Raw genomic sequence first — 22,867 nt, 5'->3', positions numbered from 1 at the left:
ATATTTATTTATAATATTTTCTATTTATCAATTTATGTTTGTTGAATTAATACTAGATTCTTAAGTTTAAATATAAATAATTTATTATTTAAGTATATTTTTTAAATTTCAATCATAAATTTTAATTTAATAATTTTTAATTAAATTTTAAATTTAAAAAAAAATTAACTAAAACCCCAATTAGCAACTGACTTTAGTTCAAAAATGAAGTTTTAGTTAGCAACTACGACTTTAATTCAAAAATAAAGTTGACAACTGCGGCTTCAATTCAAAAAAGAAGTCTTAGTTATCAACTGAGACTTTAACTAAAATGATGATTTTTTTTTTTTTTAATGATATGACGTTTATATGGTACCAAAGAGACCAATTTTAACATAAGTTTTAAAAAGTAGTTAGGTTTTATTTATTTTTTAATATATTGGCCATTTTGACCAAACTCAAAATTGGTGCTTCTAAATTTTTTTTAAGCCATGTGGTGGCGACTGTGAGAAGGCCATTATTTTGCCAGGCGGCGCTTTGGATTTTAGTGACGTGAACAAAGGATAAAGGAAAAAAGGGGGAGATTTTTATTGAAAATCAATCTCCATGCAGAAACTATCTCATGGTAACACGTAAGCAGGAAAAATGGGGCAGAGAATTTAGAGGGCCAAATATATTTCATTGAATATTGCAAGCTCAGTATACAAAGTCGTGTATATCAAATGTAACTACATACAAAACACTAGATGTACAAATCGATAGTGTCCATAATCAAAGAATTGAGATTAGATGGCTCTTACACACCGCCACAAAGACCAGCTTAAAGATGAGTCTTTAAGCTTTTGCCTTACAAAACTCTCGTAGCTGTACTTGCTAGTTATGGACAGGGGCATAAAAATGGTGGTAGCAAAAGGTGGAAAGCAGCGAGACAAAATTGTGAGGTCTGAGAAATTATTACTCGGAGGGTAGAACTGTAACAGCCCAGCAACACCCTTAGGCTTTTGGCAAGAACAGGATGGAACAGCAACTTTGGTTATGATTCTTGAAGCACTAGATTCAATTCCTGAGCTGATTTTGCCAGCAAACCACCCCTCCTGCAGCATCACAATGAGCAATCAAATTTTCTCAAATTTTTTGTTGATAGTTGTATTCACAGCCAAGAGAAACAATCAAGCTATTGAAACAACAGGCATACCATACATCAGATTTTATAAAAAGAAAAATGAGAACAATCAAACTGCAATGTAGAACCCACTGACCAACTGACCAAGACAAGCATAGATAGGACACTTGCTGGTGGAATGTCTCCATTCTTAGTATATTATGACATGGGTACTAATATTATGACTTCTAGATAATGACTCATAAAAAATGTTAACCCCTGATGATCCTGAAAGAAATGCCACCATAGAAGGGATTATCATCTAATTGAGATGGAAGAATTGCAACATATTAAAGAGCAAAACCAAATAAATGTTAAATAAGTGGAACAAGAACAGCACAATAACATCCCACTAGCCGAATCCAAGTCCCTGAAAAAAAATATATGTTCAATTGTGGGGGGCAAAAATTTGTCACAGCACATGACCACAGGAAGGTCGAAAACCAGGGTAACAATGAACTGGAAACAGGTCTGTTATCTGACATGGGTAGAAAGCAACTGACAGAGGTACATGGAAAGCCCTACAACCAAGACATATCTATAGCACAAATGTCCCAAATATCCATACCATATAATGTAATGCACTATAATATTAACACTTTCATTTAAAAAACTTGAATTAGGAGAAACCAAAAAAAATGCCAGCACCTTAATGATAATAGAGGTGGCCAGTGAGGGTTGAATTGTGGAAATACAGCCAAACAAAAGTTTCACACAAGCCCATCACTTTAAATATGATCAAAAAACTATCTTCACACCCACCACATCCACATACACACACAAGAGAGTGTATGAGGATTTAGGCTTCGGTCATAGAAGCAACATTTTTCTGGCTTCCTTATTAAGCTCTTTTTTAATTCACTAGATCTTCTAAAAAAATTACACAAACAAATAAAGAAGCTCTTACTGAACATAAAAAGGTGTTTTTGGCCTCTCAGAAGCCAATATGAACAGGGCGTAACATCCTCACCCTGTTAATACAGTAACAAATTTTTAAGTTTACAACTCAAGACAGCAAGCTTACCTTATAATTACTGGAAGATTCTTCTGGATCTTCTGTAGCTGGATAAAGCACTGATTGCAACATTCACGCCTGTGATAATTTTCAAGTATGAGAAAGTAAACCATGTGATAATCTTTCACACTGAACAGCAAAATGTTCATATATAATGGCAACTTCTGATACCTGTGCTCTGCCTGAAGATTGACACCAATAGCTGGAGGAGCAGAAATGGCTGAGTGTATTACAGGCCCAAAGACTGCTACAAGCTTCAGTAGCATATCAAGTGAGAGATTTGCATGCCTGTCCATTTGCAACATTAGTAAAGCATCAGTCAAATCCAAAGGCAAACCAAGACAGGAAGAACTAGCTTTATGTTGATCTTGCACGTGCTAATAAAACCAAAAGAGAAAAAAAAGACCAAAAGTGATTTTTGGTGACATGTTAATCTGAAACCAATAAGATGGTCAAGGAATTGTTTATGTTAATACAAAACCAATAAGATGGCCAAGGAATTGTTTAAAATTCATAGAAGATCTCTTAAGCATCATCTTTCAGTGTTCATGTCCTTTCCTGTTCCTTTTCTTATAGCAGAAGGAAATGGGTAAACTCATATGGTCGCAGTGAAGACCGGAATTTAAGAAAACAAAAGAGATTACAGTTGTTGAGCTTTCTTACTTCATCTGTTGGGGGAGGAACAAAAAAATTCAATATTTATTTATCCTCTCACATGAACCCAACAAATTTAGGCTCCAGACTGAGGTTCAACTGTTGGGATTTCCCTCTGCAACATTTAAGTTGCAATTTTGCTATACCAAGCTCCAGCATCAAAAGAGGGTACTCTCATGGACAAGATTTCAATTAAGCCTTTATCATACAAATGGATCTTGACTGAGAAAAAGGCTGTTTATCCCAGCTATGATCCACCATAGGAGTTGGCTATTTAATCTTTCAGTTCTGAATAATTTTTGAAGAAGTAACTGATTGCTAGATGAATAGAATGAAATGTTTCTCACTAGAACCTTGACATGTGTGGGGGCATGAAATGGTTCAAGCTTTTGCTAGAAAGCAGCCGACTGGTGAGGTTAAGCAGAGAAGGATCAAGATCAATTTGAGGCAGTTCTTGATCCTGCGTAACCCAAACTCTTTCAGTATATTTAACAAATAATGTAGGACATAAAATGTTTTAAAATTTATGACCGAGAAGATTGGATAGATTGGATTCATGTCCACAGCCCAGGAACTTATCTGACAGCATTAGAAATTGCAGGAATAGATTCTTGAGTTAAGATAGTTTCACTAACTCTAGTTGCAGCTGCCCGCACATGGTGCAGACCGCACTAAGGTGATGTCAATCCCAGGTTCCATGTCTTCCAAGACCTACTATTATGATTTTGCTCATGAGCTTAATATGAAACAGTTACCTTTCTAAGTTGCTATCCAATAAGCTCATGAGCACAGGCAGCAAACAAGAAAATAGATCTAATGTGAGAATTTCCATTTTCTCCATGAGAACACTGACCACATCTGCTTGCACCTGCACCAGTAGTTAATGTATGGTAAAAACACAAAATACATTGGATAAAACCATCATTCAGCAATTGGAACCATAAAAAACAGTAAGCATCATGCATGAACACTTTCAATAAATACCCACAGAATGATCAGGCAATTTCCTCAAGGCATTGATGGCACCCTTAACGTCATTCTGTTCCCAAAAATGCCGCACCACCTGCAAGTCCATAATAGAGATAGGATCTTGGTAACTCAAACAAAACACATGCTAGAAACAAATTTTTATTTAAGAGGCAACTAATAGACTGGAAAAAGGAATCATGGAGTTCAATTTTTATTTTCTTATCATTTTTGCAGCAAAGATATTTGCCACATGATCTCAACCAGTTTTGACGCAAAATAATCAGCAGACTACATTGCAAAAACTGTTTGAATAGGTGAACATGTCAGACTTGCAAAGCTCACCTTTATTCATGACCTAGGTACATCTGTCACTACTAGGAAACTGAGAAATAAATGACAAAGTATAGTTTGAACATTGTTGCTAAGCTAATACCAGTTCAAATTACCAGCTAAAATTACCTGTAATTTTGTCAGGCGGGATCGAAGTGTACTTATAAATAAATCATGATTTTGAATTACATCTTTGATGGTATTCTCCTCACTAGCAGCTGTTGACTCCCTTCCAGAGATCTGGGGTTGTCCCTTCTGTTAATAAGCAAGCACAATGAGGAGTGACTTAGTTTATCTTCCAAACATGACAGCCACTGTGTGTGTGAGAGAGAGAGAGTGTGTGTGTGTGAGAGAGATGTAACTCCTATACCTTTTCACAAGCATGCACCAATATCTAATTACCCACAGCATTTACTTTATTATGTGGTTGTCACAGCATAGTCTATCCCACATTTTTTTCCCATAAAAAACAACTATGTATAAAAGAAGAGGGAAAAGAAAATATAAAGAAGGGCAAGGCATTGTTTTGCAAAAGGAAAAAGGGCAAATGGAAATTCCTGGAAAACAAAGTGCAAAGGCCAAAACCTGATTAAAACACATGGATCAAGGAGGGCATACTTAAACTCCTCTAGAATGTAAGTCACCCTCCTTGCTAGGATGATGGCTCATTCATTGAAGATTTCAGAACCCACTTAACTCAACTTCCATCTTGGAGGAGTGCATCAAATTTTCTCTTATGTGAAGAATAATCTGCTTAGACCCAGGAGAATGGGAGATGTCCATTCAATAATGGCAGAATAACCTCCCACTATGTTCAATTGACTGTACCATGAACCCCTTAATTCTCAAACACCTTCAGGAAGAGCAAGATCCTCCCATTTAATGGCATCCCCAACAAAACAAAAAGACCACCGATCAAAAATGCTTACCAATCAAATCCTTAGAAACTCCTTAGAAAGCAAGCCCAATGTGAGGTAAAAAACACTAGTTCTTGCTAAAATTAAAGCTAATGGACCAACCAAATAAAAGCAAGAAAGATTGCAAGACCATGACATCTTACTGTGCCTACTTCTTTCAAAGTGAAGAAAGATACTTAATATTTTTTATTAATGAAACGCTACCTTCCTAAAAGAATTTTACTATCTCAACCATAGGTTGAAACTTCAGTAATTTCTGACTGACCTTTATCCTAAAACTGAAACTTAAAACAAAATAGAGGTGCCCTTGCATGTTATCTACTAAAAGAGTAGCAGACATTCAACGCTTCAATATCCAAAGTCTACAAAAGCTTACTTCAACGATGCAACAAACCTACCAGCATGGGAGATGTTCTAGCTGTTTCAGGCATCATTTCAGAGGAAACTTTAGTTGTCTGATCATCATTGCTATTGAACCTTTCTTGTCTTTCAGGCATCATGTCGGAGGAAACATTAGTTGTTTGATCTTCATTGCTATTGAATTTTTCTCGTCTTTCAAACCTCTCAACCAAACTTCGTGTTCTTCCTGCTACAACTGCCACTGTGGAATGCTAAAAGAATTAGATTTCATCCATCATATTCTGGAAAACCACACAGCTAGCGTTCTATGCATACCTCCATTGACAATTTTGATGGAGTTTATTCTTTTGTTGTCATTGAGGGACTCATTGCCTGAAACATAATTGAAAATTAGAGGTAATCAGCAAAAGAATAGGGAGAGACAAAGAATAAAAGAAAGAAACTTTGACATCAAAATAGTAATAAAGATTGGGAATGAAGACCATTAGTCCATGCTTGAATAAATAACTATGAGTCATCTCATGTTAAGAGAGGACCAAAAGCACAAAAAAAACTTCAGAGGGATAAACCCATCCAGATGTAAGATATAAGAAGGTAGAAAAAAAAGATCTACCAACAAAATTGCCCCTACAGTTCAATAGAACTTGTATGTTAACAACTGTGATATTTGTCAAAAAGTATGTTAACTGTAATATTTGTCAAAAAGCAATGATTAGGTGGAAGATAACAAAGGTTTAAGAGGAATATTTTGATCTCAAAGAGTTTCTCCATTATGTGCATGGCAAACTAATTTTTTCAAAATTAAGCCAGCTTAAGAACGATCATGCTTTTTGATAAAGAAGGTTGTGCAGCCAAGAAAAATTTTATAAAATGGATGTAGCTGAAATGAGGATGATAAGATGAATGATAGCCAGAAAAGAGAGGACATTATAAAAGACAGATGGATTTGTGAGGATTCAGAAGTAGAATGGATCAAGGCATATTGATTTATGAACCTGTGTCAAAGACCATTTACTGCACCTGTGAGAGAATTGACATAGTAAAGGTTGAAGGTGCTGTCAGCATGTTGGTCATTAATTTAAAAAATATGTATCTAGACTGAAGAATGAAGAAACTAGGTATTGGTGGCCAATAAATGAGTATCAGAGGTAAATAATTTAACTCAGAAAAGAGCAAAGTGAAAACAGAAGGACAAGGAGCCAAAAAAGAGTAATTAGATTAATAATTGAAATATATGACCATAAAGCCCATAAAATGGTATGCGAAGGAAAGATGCTGCAGCATTAGAAGAACTTAACTGTTTTCCTGATTAGAGGATGCCTGTGGTGATAAAACTTTTTCAAACTTCTCAGCAACACTTGTGATATTAGAATTTTTCTCCTCACAAGATTCACTAGCTTCATCGTCTACTACAAGCCTGGAATGGAAGTTTTGCTTCATCGCACTATCTAAATCATTTGGCATACTGTCAAAAGATCCAGATTCAACAGCCATCAACAGCCTCTCTGCCTCATATTTGCTATTCAAAGGCCTCCGTATATGAGACGTCTTGAGTGACATGCCAGTATTAGCTCTTGCAGGGGTGATAGATTCTCTTCTAGAATTGGCTAGGTCCTTTCCATCAGAGTTATCCCGAGTTACAATACTTGGCACAACAAATGATCTAGTAATTGCTCGCCCCTGAGTCTTGGCATGCAAGCCTACTCCAGGACTGTGCTTCTGAGTTGGAAGGTTTGTTATTTCCTCGGAATCCGATGGGAATAAAACCTTGGGAGTGTTAAAAGACCTCACTTTTTGTGAAGCAACAGAGTTTCCACCAGAAGCTTTCCATGGAACAAAAAATGAACAGAAATTAGTGAAAAGTCAGAAGGAAGATAAAAATACATCAGAAAACTAGAAATCCATTATGTGTCCTTGTTTGGTGTGTGCTTGTGTAGCAAAATAAGCCTCCCATTTGACTGATGGAAGCACTTTAGCCCACATGCTTTTGGACCTAGGTCTGCATATTAGAGTTAATTTTGGCCCATCCCTATCAATCTATACAGACCAGAAACCAATCCAGCCTCGAACGCTGCTGGCCCAAACGCATTTAAGAACTTACTTGAGGCTAGACAGGTTGGGCCCAAGTTGGTGCAAGCCAATCCCATCCATAAATTGTGCTATACCAGACTGCTGTCCAGTTAGACCAGGCCCATATACTGTCATGATTGATCAACAAGAAAGTCTTTCAAGGTTGAGCAATACAAAACTCAAGTGTTGCCTCAAGTAGAGATTCTACGCTTACATCAGAACTGTTGGAATATGTATCACATACAACTCAGATGATCAAGGACCCTAAATGTTTTTGAGAGGAAGAAATGAAAACCTTAAAATTTGCCATATAAGACAAGCTATTCTTCCTATTACAGAATAATGGAATCATGAGTGTAGCTTAGATAAGGATGTTAAAATGGATGAGGAGCAATACAAGGAAAGATAGAACAAATGAGCACATCCTTAAGAAGGTGGAGTTCTTTTTATTTTTTTTTATAGGTATCCTTGAGAAGGTGAAGTTTCACACAGATTGAGAAGAAACTAGGAGGAAGTTGTTTAAGATGGTTCAACAGTATATCCCAAAAGGGCAAAAAGGTTAAAAAAAAAATGGGGTAGAGGTTGTGAGAAACAAATTATTGTCAAGGACTTTACAGAAGATACAACTCTAGACAGAGTTCGATATAGAAAAGGATTCATGTAGCCAACCACAAGTAATGTGAATGAGGTCTTGTTCAGTTCAGTTCAGAAAATAGTCAAGCAGATCACCCAAGAGCTAGGTGTACACCATGCTGTAAGCAGATCGGAATTTTAAAAGTTAGAGAGAGTGAGAGAGAGAGAGAAGAAACCCAAAGATAACTTACAATCCACATATATGTTCTTTATCTCTTTAGTGTCATAATCTGGAGACATGCTACGCAACCCTGAAGTAGATCTTACACTACTCCCTACTTTCTCAACAGAATGACTTTCCTGGAGATCAAATTTCCTCTCCACACAGCCATTTTTCTTGGATAACAAACCAGATCCATATGGCTCAATTTGCTGATACAGAAGGCAAATTTCAAGATCAGAATTGAGATTGGTTTGGAGGCTCACATAATAAATCAAGATCATTCAAAATAAATGAAGTAAAGGTAACTACCGAAATATCTGCCACCCAAACTCCAACAGAGTTTCGATAGTATGAGCAACCCAAAAGTTTTCCTTCATGAATACAGATGTCACCCAGGATTGACCAACCCATATCAACAGCATCATGACAAACTACAGGCTCCCATGAATAAACCTATAGTTTGAGCATGGAAACAGTAAGATTATGCCCTTTTCCAGATTATATATTTTCACTATGGAAAAAGATTCAAACCTTCAAACTATCATCTAGTCCACAAAATAGTGTTCTTCCATCAGGGTGAAAGGTAATTGAGCGTACTCCAGTAGCCTGGAAAGAAGAAAAATAACGCTGTTAGGAAAGTAGGATAAATTTCATTTTTATTTCAAAATTATTTTTGAGAAATTCATTGCAAGAAATGATGAAGACACAAAAAGATCCTCAAGAATAACCAGAAAAGGTAACCATAGAACATTTGAAAAATAAGGAAAACAACCAATGCCAAGCATGACAAAGAAATGGCATTGTTAGCAGAACTAATTCTGGTAAGATCTTTATTTTTTATTTTCAATAAACTAACTCTGGTAGGATATTTTACACCCTTGGGAATGAAAAATATGACAGGAAACTCCACAACTGTAGTGTTCCACATAATTGGAAAACTTGTCATGATTATGTAATCAAATCACACTGTTCTTTACATAGATATTCATCTAAAAGAAGAGAAGCAATGAGGAAAAATATTTTTAGTATTTGGAATATCTCTGTAGTACATACAACCAAGATGAGGAATGAGTTCAGTTTGACAACAGAAATGAGAAGGTTCTCTGAGGTCATTGAGGAACTGAGACTAAAAGATCTGTCCATTTCTGGTGGTCAGTTCACGTGGTGCGGTGGTCTTAATTCTCAAGCAGCATCAAGGTTGGACCACTTTCTAGTTTCCAACAAATGGGAGGACCATTTTACGGGTGTCTTTCAATGTGCTCTCCCTAGAATTGTTTCTGATCACTGCCCCATTTCTCTGGAGGGTGGAGGGGTTAAAAAAGGCAAGACTCCTTTCCACTTTGAGAATATGTGGCTTTTGTCGAATGGGTTCAAAGAGCTAGTAAGAGAATAGTGGACTCGGTACTCATTTACAGGGTCTAACAGTCACTGCCTTGCTAACAAGTTGAAGGCTCTTAAAAGGGATCTTAGAAGATGGAATAAAGAAGTTTTTGGCAATGTCTATGTTAGAAAATCAGAAGCCTTTTCTCAAATTCAATTTTGGGACTCCAAGTAGAGAGTTAATCCCCGTCTATTAAGGAGGCAAAGGCTAGAATGGAGGATTTAGAGGAGTACAAGAAATGGGTTTTAATGAAAGAAACCTCTTAGAGACAAAAATCTAGGGAAATCTGGCTAAAGGAGAGAGATAAGAATACTAGGTTTATCCAAGGTGAAAATTAATGGGGTCAATCTAACTGGTGAGGAAGAAATCAAGACCGGGGTGTGTAGGGCTTATCAGACTTTGTTATCAAAAAACGGGTGTGGGGGCAGAAAGGTCTAGAAGTTTGGAGGTGTCTTTCTTGAAAGAATTAGTATTTGAATCCCTGTGCAGCCTCTCTGGCAGCAAAGCGCCAAGTCCAGATGGCTTCACCATGGCATTTTGGCAATTTTCCAAGGAATTTAACAAAGATAGGATTATGGCTTTCTTTGGTGACTTCTTCCACCTTGGCACATTCTAGAGGAGTATAAACTCCATTTTTCTAGTTCTAATCCCAAAAAAGAGGGGTGCGGAAGAGTTGAAAGATTTGAAACCGACCAATTTGATTGGAAGCCTTTACAAGTTGCTAGCCAAAGTCTTGGCAAATAGGGTGAAACTAGTTGTAAGGGAGGTGATTTCAGAGTTACAGCATACCTTCATTCAAGATAAGCAGATTCTGGACACTGCATTTATTGCAAATGAGGATATAGACTCCAAGGTAAAGGACAATTTTCCTAGTCTCCTTCTAAAATTGGACATTGAGAAGGCGTTTGACCATGTCGATTGGGACTGCCTTCTTTCAATTATGTCTAAGGTGGGGTTTCGGCAGAGATAAATTAGCTAGATCAGGTGGTGCATCTCCATAGCTAGCTTCTCAGTTTTAATTAATGGAACCCCTTCAGGCTTTTTTCGCAGCACTAGGGGCTTGAGACAAGGCGACCTGTGATCTCCCTATCTCTTCATTTTGGTCATGGAGGCTCTCAGCCAACTGTTGCTCAAAGCCAAATGTGGGGGTTTCATTGAGGGGTTTAAGGTGGGAGCTAGTAGAGGAGAAGGGAGGGATTTGCTCCATCTTCTATTCGCTGATGACACACTAATATTTTGTGAGGCCAACAGTGACCAACTGAGATACTTGAGTTGGGTGTTCTTATGGTTCGAGGTGATTTCTAGTTTAAAAGTGAAGAAGGATAAAAGTGAGGTTATCCCTGTAGGAAGAATTGAGTCTTTGGAGGATGTTGTTTCAATGTCGGGGTGTAGATTAGGGAAGTTTCCCACTTCTTATTTGGGTCTTCCCTTGAGTGCCTCTTTCAAATCCTCAAGGGTATGGGACGTAGTGGAAGAAAGATTCAGCAAAATATTGTCCTTGTGGAAGAGGCAATATCTCTCTTGGGGGGGGGGGGGGGGAGTAGGGCGGAGGCTTACCTTGATAAAAAGAACTCTATCAAGTCTCCCAATTTATTTTGTATATCTTTGTCATTCCAAGAAAGGTGTGCGCAAAGCTTGAAAATATTCAAACGGACCTCTTGTGGGGCGGTGGTGCCTTAGAGAAAAAACCGCACTCACTGAATTAGAGTTTGATTTGTGTTGATCTGAAGTAGGGAGGCCTAGGTATTCGCAATCTTGTGGCCCTAAACAAAGCCTTGCTTGGGAAGTGGAACTGAAGATTTGTTGTAGAGAGGGGTTCTTTGTGGAAACAAGTCATCATCGACAAATTTGGGGTAGAGGAAGGAGGGTGGTGTTCGAGAAAAGTGAGGGAAGGCTATGACATGGGGGTGTGGAAAGCTATTAGAAAAGAATGGGAAGGTATTCCTTGTAGATCTTGCTTTATCGTAGGGAATGGGAGGGAGGTCAAATTTTGGAAGAATTTGTGGTGTGAGGACTAAACATTGAAAGATGTTTTCCCTAATTTATACCGATTAGAGGTTAACAAGGATGAGTGGGTGCTAGATGCTTAGGATGAGGGCGGGGAGGTGGGTAGCTGGAATCCTTTTTTTTCAAGACATTGTAATGATTTGGAGATGGAAGAGGTGAAGGGCTTGTTCTGAAAACTACATCCTTTGGTTTTGAATAGAGATGTGAAGGATGTCTTGAGCTGGAAGGATAGCAAGAATGGTTGTTTTCCTGTTAGATCGTCTACCGCTCCTTCACAAAAGCCTCTAGTAACCCTTTTCCTTGGAGTATTATTTGGAGGTCTTAGGCTCCGATGAGGGTAAGCTTTTTTGCTTCGAAAATGTCTTGGAACATAATTTTAACCATTGATCAGCTCAAAAGAAGGGGTTGGAATATGTCGACTAGGTGTTACTTGTGTAAAGAGGAAGAAGAAACTATTAACCACTTGATCCTATTTTGTAAGAAGGCTACAATGCTATGGAGCTTGCTTTTTTCTCTATTTGGTGCGCAATGGGTCTTGCACTCCTCAATTAAAAGGAATTTGATTGGTTGGCATGGAGCTTTTGTGAGTAAGAGAAGGGAAAAGGCTTGGAGGGCTGCCCCTCTTTGCTTAATGTGGACCTTATGGAAGGAAAGAAATGAAAGCGTGTTCAATGAGATTGAACAGTCTGACCAAGCTTTAAAAAATTCTTTTTTGTACACTTTTGTGAATTGGGCTAGGGTGTTTTTAGAGGATCATTCTTTGTACATGATTGATTTTATAGAGTGGTTTTTTGTCTAATTAGGAGAATGGTTTTTTGTCTTTCTTTTTGCCTAGCTTCTTGGGCAATGTTTGTATACTTCATATATACTTTTTTCACCGCTTCTAGCCTTCTAGGCGTTTCTAATACAAGCTCTTATTTACCTACAAAAAAAAATATAACAAAAATAATATATCCATGGATATCCAAGAAGCATTTCTTGATTAAACTAGAGACAGCCTCTTTTTTGGTAACACTCCCATGTATATCACCAAGCAATCTTAATAAAATTCTTAAATTTATAATGGAGGGATGCATGCAACAAGAATTTCAATGCATTAACCCAATGCAAATTTCTGCAGTGAGACTCAATATCGTGTAATAACTGAACTGTTTGTCTTTGAATTTGGGACCTAAAAAATTATGAAACACTACTTTATGTATTAAATAATATCGTAACACCTGAACACCAAAATTTTAAAATTCAAAATTTGAGCCTTTCAAAGGCTACTCAGGCAGTAAAGTAAATAATTCTTTCTCACAATTCTTCTTCTAAGAGCAGTTATTCCTGAAATTAAAAATGTTCTAAAGAGAATCTTCAAAATATTCCGTATCTGAGTTCAATTTAGAGAAACATAAGCTAATGTACCTCAGGTCTGGCAGATCCAATCAGTTCAAAGGTTTCCAAATCCCAGAATTTTACAGTTCTATCTGCTGAACCTGGAAAACCATTTATATACTACAAAAACTTAACACTTGTATAAACTGAAAAAATAAATGCTTAATTACAGAACTTCACTGGCAATCACATAGGGCATTGTAAATATGTAGCAGCTGTACAAACCATGCACAAATCAACAAAATATATGTTGCTGACTTCCCATGAACTATCAAACAAACTCTTTTCCTCTTGGGCAATCAAAAAACTATTATTAACAGCGCCTAGCAAAAAGGACACACCAAAGTAGAAAGATTTTTTTTTTTTCCCTTTTTTTTTTTTTTGGTGGGGGGGGTGGTGTTGATAGGCAGAGTCGATGGAGTATACAACAGCTGAAACATGGAAATGAAAGAAAAAAGAACAAACAAAGGAAACAAAAACTCCCTCACTTCACCTATTATAGTAGCACCCAACCAATAAACAAAACCTAAAACATAAACATTAAAGTCTTATCTTTGAACACTCCAGCCCAAGTACACAGAAATGAGATTTTAAGAGTCCAATCAATATGTTCCACATTATCAAATGATATACAAAGTTCAAAATAAACAACCAAGGAGTAGTGCTCCATGCCTTCCTTTACTTCATTGCTACAAAAGTTTCATGCCAACTTAAAAGAATCTCTCAAACTGACAAAGGCAACATCCACTCTGTACCAAACAAAGAGAATACACAGTTTGCCATAAAATCCTTATTTTAGCATCATGAAGGAGAATATGACCAATTACTTCTTTTTCATCTTTGCAAAGAAAATATCCATTCACCAAGATTCAACCTCTCCTTTGTAACTAATCCAACGTCACAATCTTCCCCCAAGCTGCTTCCCAAGCAAAGAACCTCACTTTCATTGGAACTCAAAAATTCCAAACTAACTCCACAGGTGAAGCACCTATGCTATCTGACTACTTCCACACCACCATGTCTCTCCATCTTTTTTCATGGATCTATCATGTAGCCTTGAAAGGAGCGCTTCAATACTTTTCAGCCTAGTCATGAAACGATCTTAAGTAATAGGATCTCCAATGCCCTCCTTAATGAGGATGAATCTCCAAGATATATATCAAGAAAGAGAATTAGTATTAGTTGCAATTAAAGTAGGATTAGTATTACTTGGAGGATTATCATTTGTTGGAGTCTAATTAGGATTAGCTAGTTAAGTTATAATATAATTAGAATTTGAATCATGATAGGTTATTAGAGTCCTAGTAGACTTTGGATGTTATAATCAGAATTAGAATCATAATAGGTTATTAGAGTCCTAGTAGACTTTTGATTTCTTAGAGAAGCCTATAAATAAGCTAATCAATGTAAATCAAAGGGATGATTGATATTAATAATATTAGGTTTTCTTTCATTACAAGGTTGCAACCCTCAATAATGAGACTCCTATAAGGCCTTAGTAAGACTCTAAGGTTTTCGATCTTTTCTTCGTTGTTTTTTTTTTTTTTTTTTTTTCTATTTCTTATCTTATATTTTTCTCTACCATAAAATTTATTCTTTGTTCCTCTTCTTACACCCTAAAAATAAAACTCTAGCACACCTACCCTTGAGTGTAAGCAACCATCCTAGGGTTGTCCTACATCAATTTTAGTGTCAGAGCAAAAATTCTGGACATGAAGGCATATGTAATTGAGGAGTGGAGCAACATATGCAAATATGGTTGAAGGCTACAACTTTTTTATGCAACCATAGGTAAACATACCAAGGCTAAATGAAAAGGAGGATTAGCGATGTACTAGCATCTTCCGAACTCATGGTGCTTGCCAAGGGAAACTATGTACTTTGATTATTGATGGAGGTAGTTGTTTCAATCTAGCTTCAAAGGAATTTGTTGAGAAGCTTAATCTAAAGTTAGAAGTTCATCCAAATCCCTATCAAATAGCATGGGTAAATGACACGTCTATTTTGGTGAGCTCTCGTTGTCTAGTGACGTTTAATTTCAATAATAATTTTGAGTTATCAGCATGGTGTGATGTTTTGCTGATGAAAGTTGCCCATATTATGCTTGGAAGTCCATGGCTTTTTTATGAAAGGGTCCAACATGATGGATATGAGAACACTTACACACTTGTGCACAATGGGCTTAAGAAGATCCTTCGCCCAATGAAGGAAATTCCACCACATAAGCAACCAGAGGAAAAATTAGCATCCTTGAAACTCGAAAAGCCATCAAATACTCTTACTAAAAAGCAAGTCAAAGTTACTGGAAAGAGGAAGAAATCACCAATGATGAATCTAGAAAGCAAGAGGTGATGGAACTAATCCTAAATCAACCAGTAGAAGAGCTCAAAGAAGTTGTAGAAGCTTCAGAAAAATCGATGCTTGACTTCCCAAGGCCAAACATTATCATGAGTGGTGGCAAACATGAAGGATCTGTTGAAATTTCTTTTGAACACAGGGAATTTAAGAATCTTATTCTTTTACAAGACAATTTACAAGAAGAGTATGGGAAGCAACTTTCCACAAGCTTGTTGAAGATACATAATTATTTCGAAAATTATCAACTTGTTTTACAACATCAAAAGTTTTTCTAAGTCTAGTATTTGTCTTGCAAGTTCAAGAGATATTGAGATCATGTCTTAGCACGGTAAAGAGACAACGAAGAAAAAAATAGTGGAAGGCATTGTTTGGAATTTCAATTGACCGTGGAAAATCACTAAAACTCGAGGCCGAGTTTTTTTCAAGTCGGGGGGAATTAATGAGGATGAATCTCCAAGATATATATCACGAAAGGGAATTAGTATTAATTGCAATTAAAGTAGGATTAGCATTACTTGGAATTAAATTAGGATTATCATAGCAATACAATTATATACTTATTGATCAAAAAAAAAAAATTAGGATTATCATTTGCTGGAGTCTAATTAGGATTAGCTAGTTAAGTTATAATATAATTTGAATTTGAATCATGATAGGTTATTAGAGTCCTAGTAAACTTTGAATGTTATAATCAGAATTAGAATCATAATAGGTTATTAAAGTCCTAATAAACTTTGGATTTCTTAGAGAACCCTATAAATAGGCAAATCAATGTAAATCAAAGGGATGATTGATATTAATAATATTATATTTTTTTCCATTGCAAGGTTACAACCCTCAATGGTGAGACTCCATTGATTTTCTTCTAAGTGAGACTCCTATAAGGCCTTAGTGAGACTCTAAGGTTTTCGATCTTTTCTTCGTTATTTTTTTTTTCTTTTTTTCTATTTCTTATCTTGTATTTTTCTCTATCATAAAATTTATTCTTTATTCCTCTTCTTACACCCTAAAAATAAAACTCTAGCCCACCTACCCTTAAGTGTAGGCAACCATCCTAGGGTTGTCCTACATCACTCCCTCTCCTGGCTCTTCCCACATAACTGCCTCCCGACCATCTTTCGATGTAACTATAGCATATAGCAAGGGAAAGAAATGCCCTTTGTATGCTTCTTGTGTACTTTGGGGCACTTTTTTTGGAGTGACTTGTTTTTAATATATTGCTATTTACCCATCAAAAAATATATATATATAGCAAGGGGAAGAAACATCCTTCTAGAATTTCATTTTGTCCCCATCTATAATAAACAAGTTCAACTCTAGAGGGTATTTGATAAAACTTAATACTCATTACTTAATGGCTTAAGTTAATTTTAAGTTAAATTATTCTTAAGTTGTTGACTTAAAACTTATTACTTAATATTTATTTTCAATATTAAAGTTGTTTGGTAAAGCTTACTTAAAATTTATTCTAAATAATCAAGTTGATATATTTACCCTCATTAATTTTAACTGATATTTATACTTTCACTAATTTTAAGCAATAAATTTATTTGTTAAACATACATATTTTAAGTATTATAGATGCATAAAATAACTACAAAAATATTTACTAGAAAAGAAGAGTTGTGAATGTAAGGTCATGGTTATAAAATATACTCTCACTAAAAATGGACAAATGAAGTAAAAAGAGATTTGATATTAAGAATAAGTTAACTATTTTAACTTAATAATTAAAGTTATTTTTTATTTTAAGTTATGATATTAAGTTATTTTACCAAACATATTTGATTTACTTAATGACTTAAATTAAGTTATTAAGTCACATTAAGTCATTAAATTGATTTACCAAACACCCTCTTAAATGATTTCCAATCTCCATTTATCACCTACAACCCTGCCCTAAACCCATCCCTCACCTAACAAGAACACCAACTACACTTTCCTCCAAACTTCCCTATGATAACCTGATTCACATAGGCCATCTTTCTAAAGAAAACCTCTAACTCTACTTGCCAAGAAGAGCCTCATTGAGGATAAATAGGTCTCTAATGCCAAATTCTTAAATATGGCTTCTAAAAGGTCCACAATCCACACTAACTTTAATTTAATCAAGCACCCAAAATCAACAATCTCTGTCAGCTATTTAAGTTAATCTACTTTGACCAACCCAACCCAATGCAGGATCAAAAATTTTATTTTGTTTTATTTTTACTTTTTGTTTTCAAGATTTATTTGTTGTCGTTTCTTTCTTCTAGTAATTTTTATTGCAGCCAAATTTAAAACTTTATAGGATATGATATTGGAGGAGGAAGATTTTGCAAGGTTTCAAATATTATCTGATTATGACTCTAAATAGGGCACCATGAATAAAAACAGGATTCACAAGGTTGATCAATCATACAACAAGTTTGTTTTATTTTCCTTGCAGATTCAAGAGTCCCTGATGGATTTTAGGCTTCAAGGCTCCTTTGCTCTTCCCATCTGATATGATACAAGAACATGAATCTGACAGTTCTTTTCTTATGTGATCTAGAATTCCTTAGATGATGCACCATATTGCTGCTCCTGAACAAATGGATGTTGAACTGTTGAAATTGCATTCTAATAAGGTTTTCTGTTAATGAGAGTGGCCCTGGCTACGCATAGATCATTTTTCCCCTTATACCAGGATTCCTAAGGTGACCTTGCCCCAAATGTCTGATCTGCTTTTATAGAAACATATACTAAGTCAAGACACAAAGATGAACAAAGTGGTTATCAACTAAATGTTTGGATGATGTGAAGGAGAAGCCAAGAACTATGAAAAAATATGATAACATGCAAACGGACAAATGTGAAACACCCACATAGGAATGGCATACACACCTGTGGCCAAAAGAAACTCAAGGGGATGGAAGTCTATGGATCGAATATGTCCTTCATGGAATTTAAAATCATGCAAGAGCTTTCCAGCAGTAAGATCCCATACCTGTTTAAAAGAGACACAGATTCAGTTATTAAAGAGAGTGAACAGCCAGCTTACTATACAGCTGACAATGAGCTCCATATTACCTTTACAACATTGTCGAATCCACCAGAAACTACCCAACGACCATCAGGAGTGAATCTAATAGTACTAATTCCTCGAGTATGGCCCTTGTATGTGTGAATGCATCCTTTCTTTCTGATGTCCCAGACTTTTAGATTAGTGTCAAGCGAACCAGAAGCAAAAAATTCCCCAAATGGATGGAATTCGACAGCAGTGCAATTGGACCTGTGTCCAGTAAGAGTGCGAACCACTATACTTCAAGAACAATAGCAACCATATTAGAAGTTTACAAGCATGTGATTCATACCACAACTGTTACACTAAAAGACTGCTGGTCAGCCAGCCCGAATCCACCAAAGTAAAAACTTGGAGTTGAGAATCAACCACACCCACCAAGTAAGTGACATTAGTCTAAAGTGCATTTCTTTTTTTTCTTTTTTTGATAAGTTAGTCTAAAGTTCATGTCTAATGAGTTTTTATCTTTTTGTTGTCATATCTCCATAAAATAGAACCAAGAAACAACATGTTTAAAGTAGGACTTCAATATCATTTAAGGAATTAAAAAAAATCAGTCAACTCACTCTTTGCTTCTTCCAAGTCCCACAGCTTAATCACACCAGTAGAAGCTCCAGCAGCCACCAAAACCTCTGCTGAATCAAAAGTTACAGATTCAACTGGACTTGTGTGACCACACAGGCTCTGCAAATTTACACAAAAAGACATCCTTGTTTGGTCATCCAAAGCTTCTACCCAAGTTTAACTCCATGCCATAATAGACATTTGACACCAGAAGTGAAGTGTAACAGTGAACAAAACAGTACCTTTAGTTCAATAATCTGCAACTATTGTAACCAAAGGCTGGATGAAAATAAAAAATTCCCACAAAAAGTTCAACACAGGAGATAGGCAAAAGTATCACACGGCTTCTTTCCTAAGATTTGGAAGACAATGGCTAGCACACAAACTGTTCTTTTGGAAATTAACTACCAAGTAATTTTATACTACCTAGTATAAAAGGAATGAAACAGTTTTCAGAATATGAGAGAAGAGGGGAACAATGCAGTCCTTAGAGTAGAACTCCGTCCTCTCCCTAGCTTTGTTGCACTCTTGGTGTAGCAGCAACTCATGAAAAAAGCCCATGGGGTCAAGGTTCATCAAATGATGCCATTATGCAATGGTACAGATGTGACAGTGGAATTGAAGTTAGGTTGCAATAAAGAAGCAGGTTGCAGTATATCCACAAGTATGGGTTTCAGATGGGCTACGACATGGTGGTGGGTAGGTTTACCTGAGTAACAGGAAGGCATCCATCAATATGGTAATCCTCGATTCAAAGTTAGATGTAATCTCCCGCCAAATTGCCAGTGGACGTAGCCCAAATCAGCAAACCACATAAACCACTAGTCTTATAATTGAATTGTGGGTACCGTGGGTTTTGCATTTCCTCCATGTTCTTTCTTAAAGAAGATCCTTGGTCATTTTCCTAAGATTGCCAGAGCTAATAAAATATCGACCCATCTGGTATCGAACTGAGAACTGGTTTCTATTTAAGTAACGGGGGGAAATGGAAATACAGAAAATTGTTCATTTTTAGAAAATAAAATAAAAAGACAGCCTTTTCATTTGAAAAAAATACAAGTACTTTGATAATTGAGAATTATCCAAACCAACCATGTCTGTGGTTTTAGTTTTGACAATAAGATTTTTCATAAACCAATTTCATCTCTGCTGCCAAAAAGGGGAAACCTTATTCCAGATACTTGATTATAGTCATCACTCATTAGTAACTGGGTTCAAAGTAGTAGGGCTTCCCCCACAACATACACCTTGGTAACTAAAGAAATTAACACCCTATCTCTTTGCAACACAATTGCACCTCCCAAATTAACTATACCTTTCAACAAGGAAACCTACCAAACAGAATCTTATTTTAGGTACTTGCTGGCCATTATCAGTAACTGGGTTCAAAGCAGTGGGACCTCCCCAAAACAAAAACCTTGGTAATTAAAGTTATTAAGGTACCTACAACACTTTGAAACAAAATGGACCTACTAAATTATCTATAATTTTCTATTAGGAATCAAAGAAAGAGGAATTCAACGTTTCAACTGACCATTAAAGAAGTAGGCTTCCCGATCGCCCAAAGATTCACTTTATGATCATCTCCTCCAGATATAAGAAGTCGGCACGCCTTCTTTCCAATATTTAGACAGTTCACATTTGTAGTATGAGCCACAAATTCCTCTATGTTCAATTTGGTCAAGAAAACAAATGCATAACACATACCAACATAACTCTAAAAAAGAAAATCAAAACAAAATTTTCGTCTGAAAATGAAAACTCTATCAAGCTCATTCAGATGATCGAAAAGGGACTAGTTGAGTATAATTTGTTTCCTCAGGTTCCACATGCTGAAAATCTAGGAATTTTATTTTTTAAAAAAGAAAAAAGTACAAAATTTTCGTCTTCAGAAATTCATCTTCAGCTAGTGGAGGTTTCAGTTTTCCAAAACTGATGAATAACCCAATTCCCGAGCAACCAAACGGACCACCAAGATCCAAAAGCCAGATTCCTTCTTTCTTTTCCTACATTTTCTCAGCAACCAGAGTATAATATTTTCCAAGAAAAATAAAATTCAGTGGAACGCTGCTCCAAATGAATCGCAATCAGATCCACAAACAAATAGCTTTTCAGTTTCAGAAACAGCTGAGGAGCTCAAACACAAACAACCAAAAAAAAAAAAAAACCTAGAATTTGCTCAAAATTAGCAAAACACATAGCTAGTTCCCAACCAAACCCTTTCCACCAAAACCAAAAAAGGATACGCAGCTTATATCCGCGCTTGGCCATTTCCGACAAAGCCGAGCTCCCCCGACACCAGAGCTGAAAAAGACGAGATCGGAGCAGTGAAGGACTGCGAAATTCAAGTGAATCAACTTCGGCGTCGGAACCAGAACTAGAATCGGAATTGGATTCAGATGGGAATCGGAAAAGGTATAACAGAGATTGAACCCCGGAGACAAAAGTGAAGACTGGAATTGCAATCAGACCATCCTGGAGGTTTAAGGTGTTCCACGCGCTTTGACCAATCTGCCCCTCCCTTCCATTCCGTTTGGATCCTCGACTTCCCTACTCATTACACCTAATCAACTTGCGCCCCCAAATTTTTCTCCTTTTTTTTTTATTTTCTTTTTGTTTTTATTGTTTTATATTTAGTGGCGTACAAATTCAGAAAGAATATTCATTTTTGGCGCTCCAAGTCCACCACGCGGACAAAAATCAAAAATAAAATTCAAATTTTTTTCAAGCTTAGTATAATTATAAATACGTCCACTCATTTCCACGTCATTCCCTTTACAATGATTACTTCCATTCTGGATTTCCTAAAAAATAGCCTTAAAAAAAATGAACCCAATTGTAATTGGGTGTAAACCCTTTTGGAGTATACGTTAGTTTAAGACCAGATTTGCATGAGAACGTCTTGTTCGTTGGTTGTAACCGAAGATAAGAAAATGAAAGATGTGATGACCAGACATTACATGACATTTTACTGACCAGACCTCTTGGTTTCTTGTGGGACAAATTTTAAAATCACGCCTCACCATTGCGTAGGGACCATGCTAGAAAAATATTATATATGGTCATTAAAATTTGTCCTGTGAGGCCCTGGTCTAAACATCGATGCATTATCCTATTGCCACTGCAAGAGCCAGTCAAGCGCCTCGAGGCGTGTTGTGGCGGTGGTGGGGTTGGTGGCGTCTACAGACAGATTGTGTCTCAGGATTAGGGAATGTCTCAGCAGCACACATTTATAGAGAGGATGGTCATGCATGAATAGAGAAAACATCTCGATCAATGAATATATACCCATCATAAGACCCGAAGTTGTACATGTGACATTACCTAATTGAATTTTAGGTTCGTTAAATTAACTTGATGATAATATAAATGAACAGGATTAAGATATAAAAATACAAACGGTACTAATCTTAAGCCAAAGGTTAAGTATATTTAGTTATTTATAGTTGAATTTAAGCTACAAAGTGAATTGAAAAGGGAGAACATAAATGACAAGGGAGCTAAAGGAAGGATCTCCTAGTTCTCAGTATCTTGCTTTAATTATTTAAGAAACGATTTTATTTCCCTTTTTATGTCTTTTTTTATTGCAGTGATTCATGTGGGGGACATTGGCTCCTTCTTTGTCGTGACTTCACATTCATTGTCCGGATACTGAATTATGAAAGTGAGAGGACAAATTTTAAAAAGGAAAAAGGGTATGAATGGGTAAAAGAAGGGTTCACATGTGCTTTAATCACTGTAAGGAACAGAGAAATGAACGTCCCACAAAATAGAGATGCTAAAATGGGTCAGAAACTACACGGCAAAGGACAAAAAGTTAATATGGGGTAAAGAAAATGAGATGCCCTATGATCACAATAGGAAAGAAAAACAACAGAAAAGATA

The 22,867-nt window shown here is 36.3% G+C and overlaps 1 protein-coding gene across 1 annotated transcript; it reads right to left on the bottom strand.

Moving 5' to 3' along the window:
- Window positions 1-637: 637 nt before the first annotated feature.
- LOC117923440 (katanin p80 WD40 repeat-containing subunit B1 homolog) lies at window positions 638-21,504 on the bottom strand. The gene is made up of 18 exons (XM_034841723.1): window positions 21,229-21,504; window positions 20,517-20,647; window positions 18,985-19,102; window positions 18,427-18,653; window positions 18,241-18,343; window positions 13,048-13,118; window positions 8,784-8,858; window positions 8,562-8,705; window positions 8,281-8,461; window positions 6,685-7,209; window positions 5,702-5,758; window positions 5,425-5,627; window positions 4,239-4,364; window positions 3,799-3,873; window positions 3,566-3,678; window positions 2,328-2,444; window positions 2,166-2,234; window positions 638-1,073 (listed from the first exon to the last, which is right to left on the bottom strand). The coding sequence occupies exons 1-18, from the start codon at window positions 21,251-21,253 to the stop codon at window positions 1,013-1,015; spliced, it is 2,421 nt and encodes an 806-aa protein (XP_034697614.1). The 5' UTR covers window positions 21,254-21,504; the 3' UTR covers window positions 638-1,012.
- Between the last annotated feature and the right edge of the window lie 1,363 nt (window positions 21,505-22,867).

Source organism: Vitis riparia, chromosome 10 (assembly GCF_004353265.1).
Source record: "Vitis riparia cultivar Riparia Gloire de Montpellier isolate 1030 chromosome 10, EGFV_Vit.rip_1.0, whole genome shotgun sequence".
In the NCBI taxonomy this organism is placed as follows: Eukaryota; Viridiplantae; Streptophyta; class Magnoliopsida; order Vitales; family Vitaceae; genus Vitis; species Vitis riparia.
The sequence above is the reverse complement of the archived record's forward strand: the minus strand, read 5'-3'. Positions and strand labels throughout refer to the sequence as shown.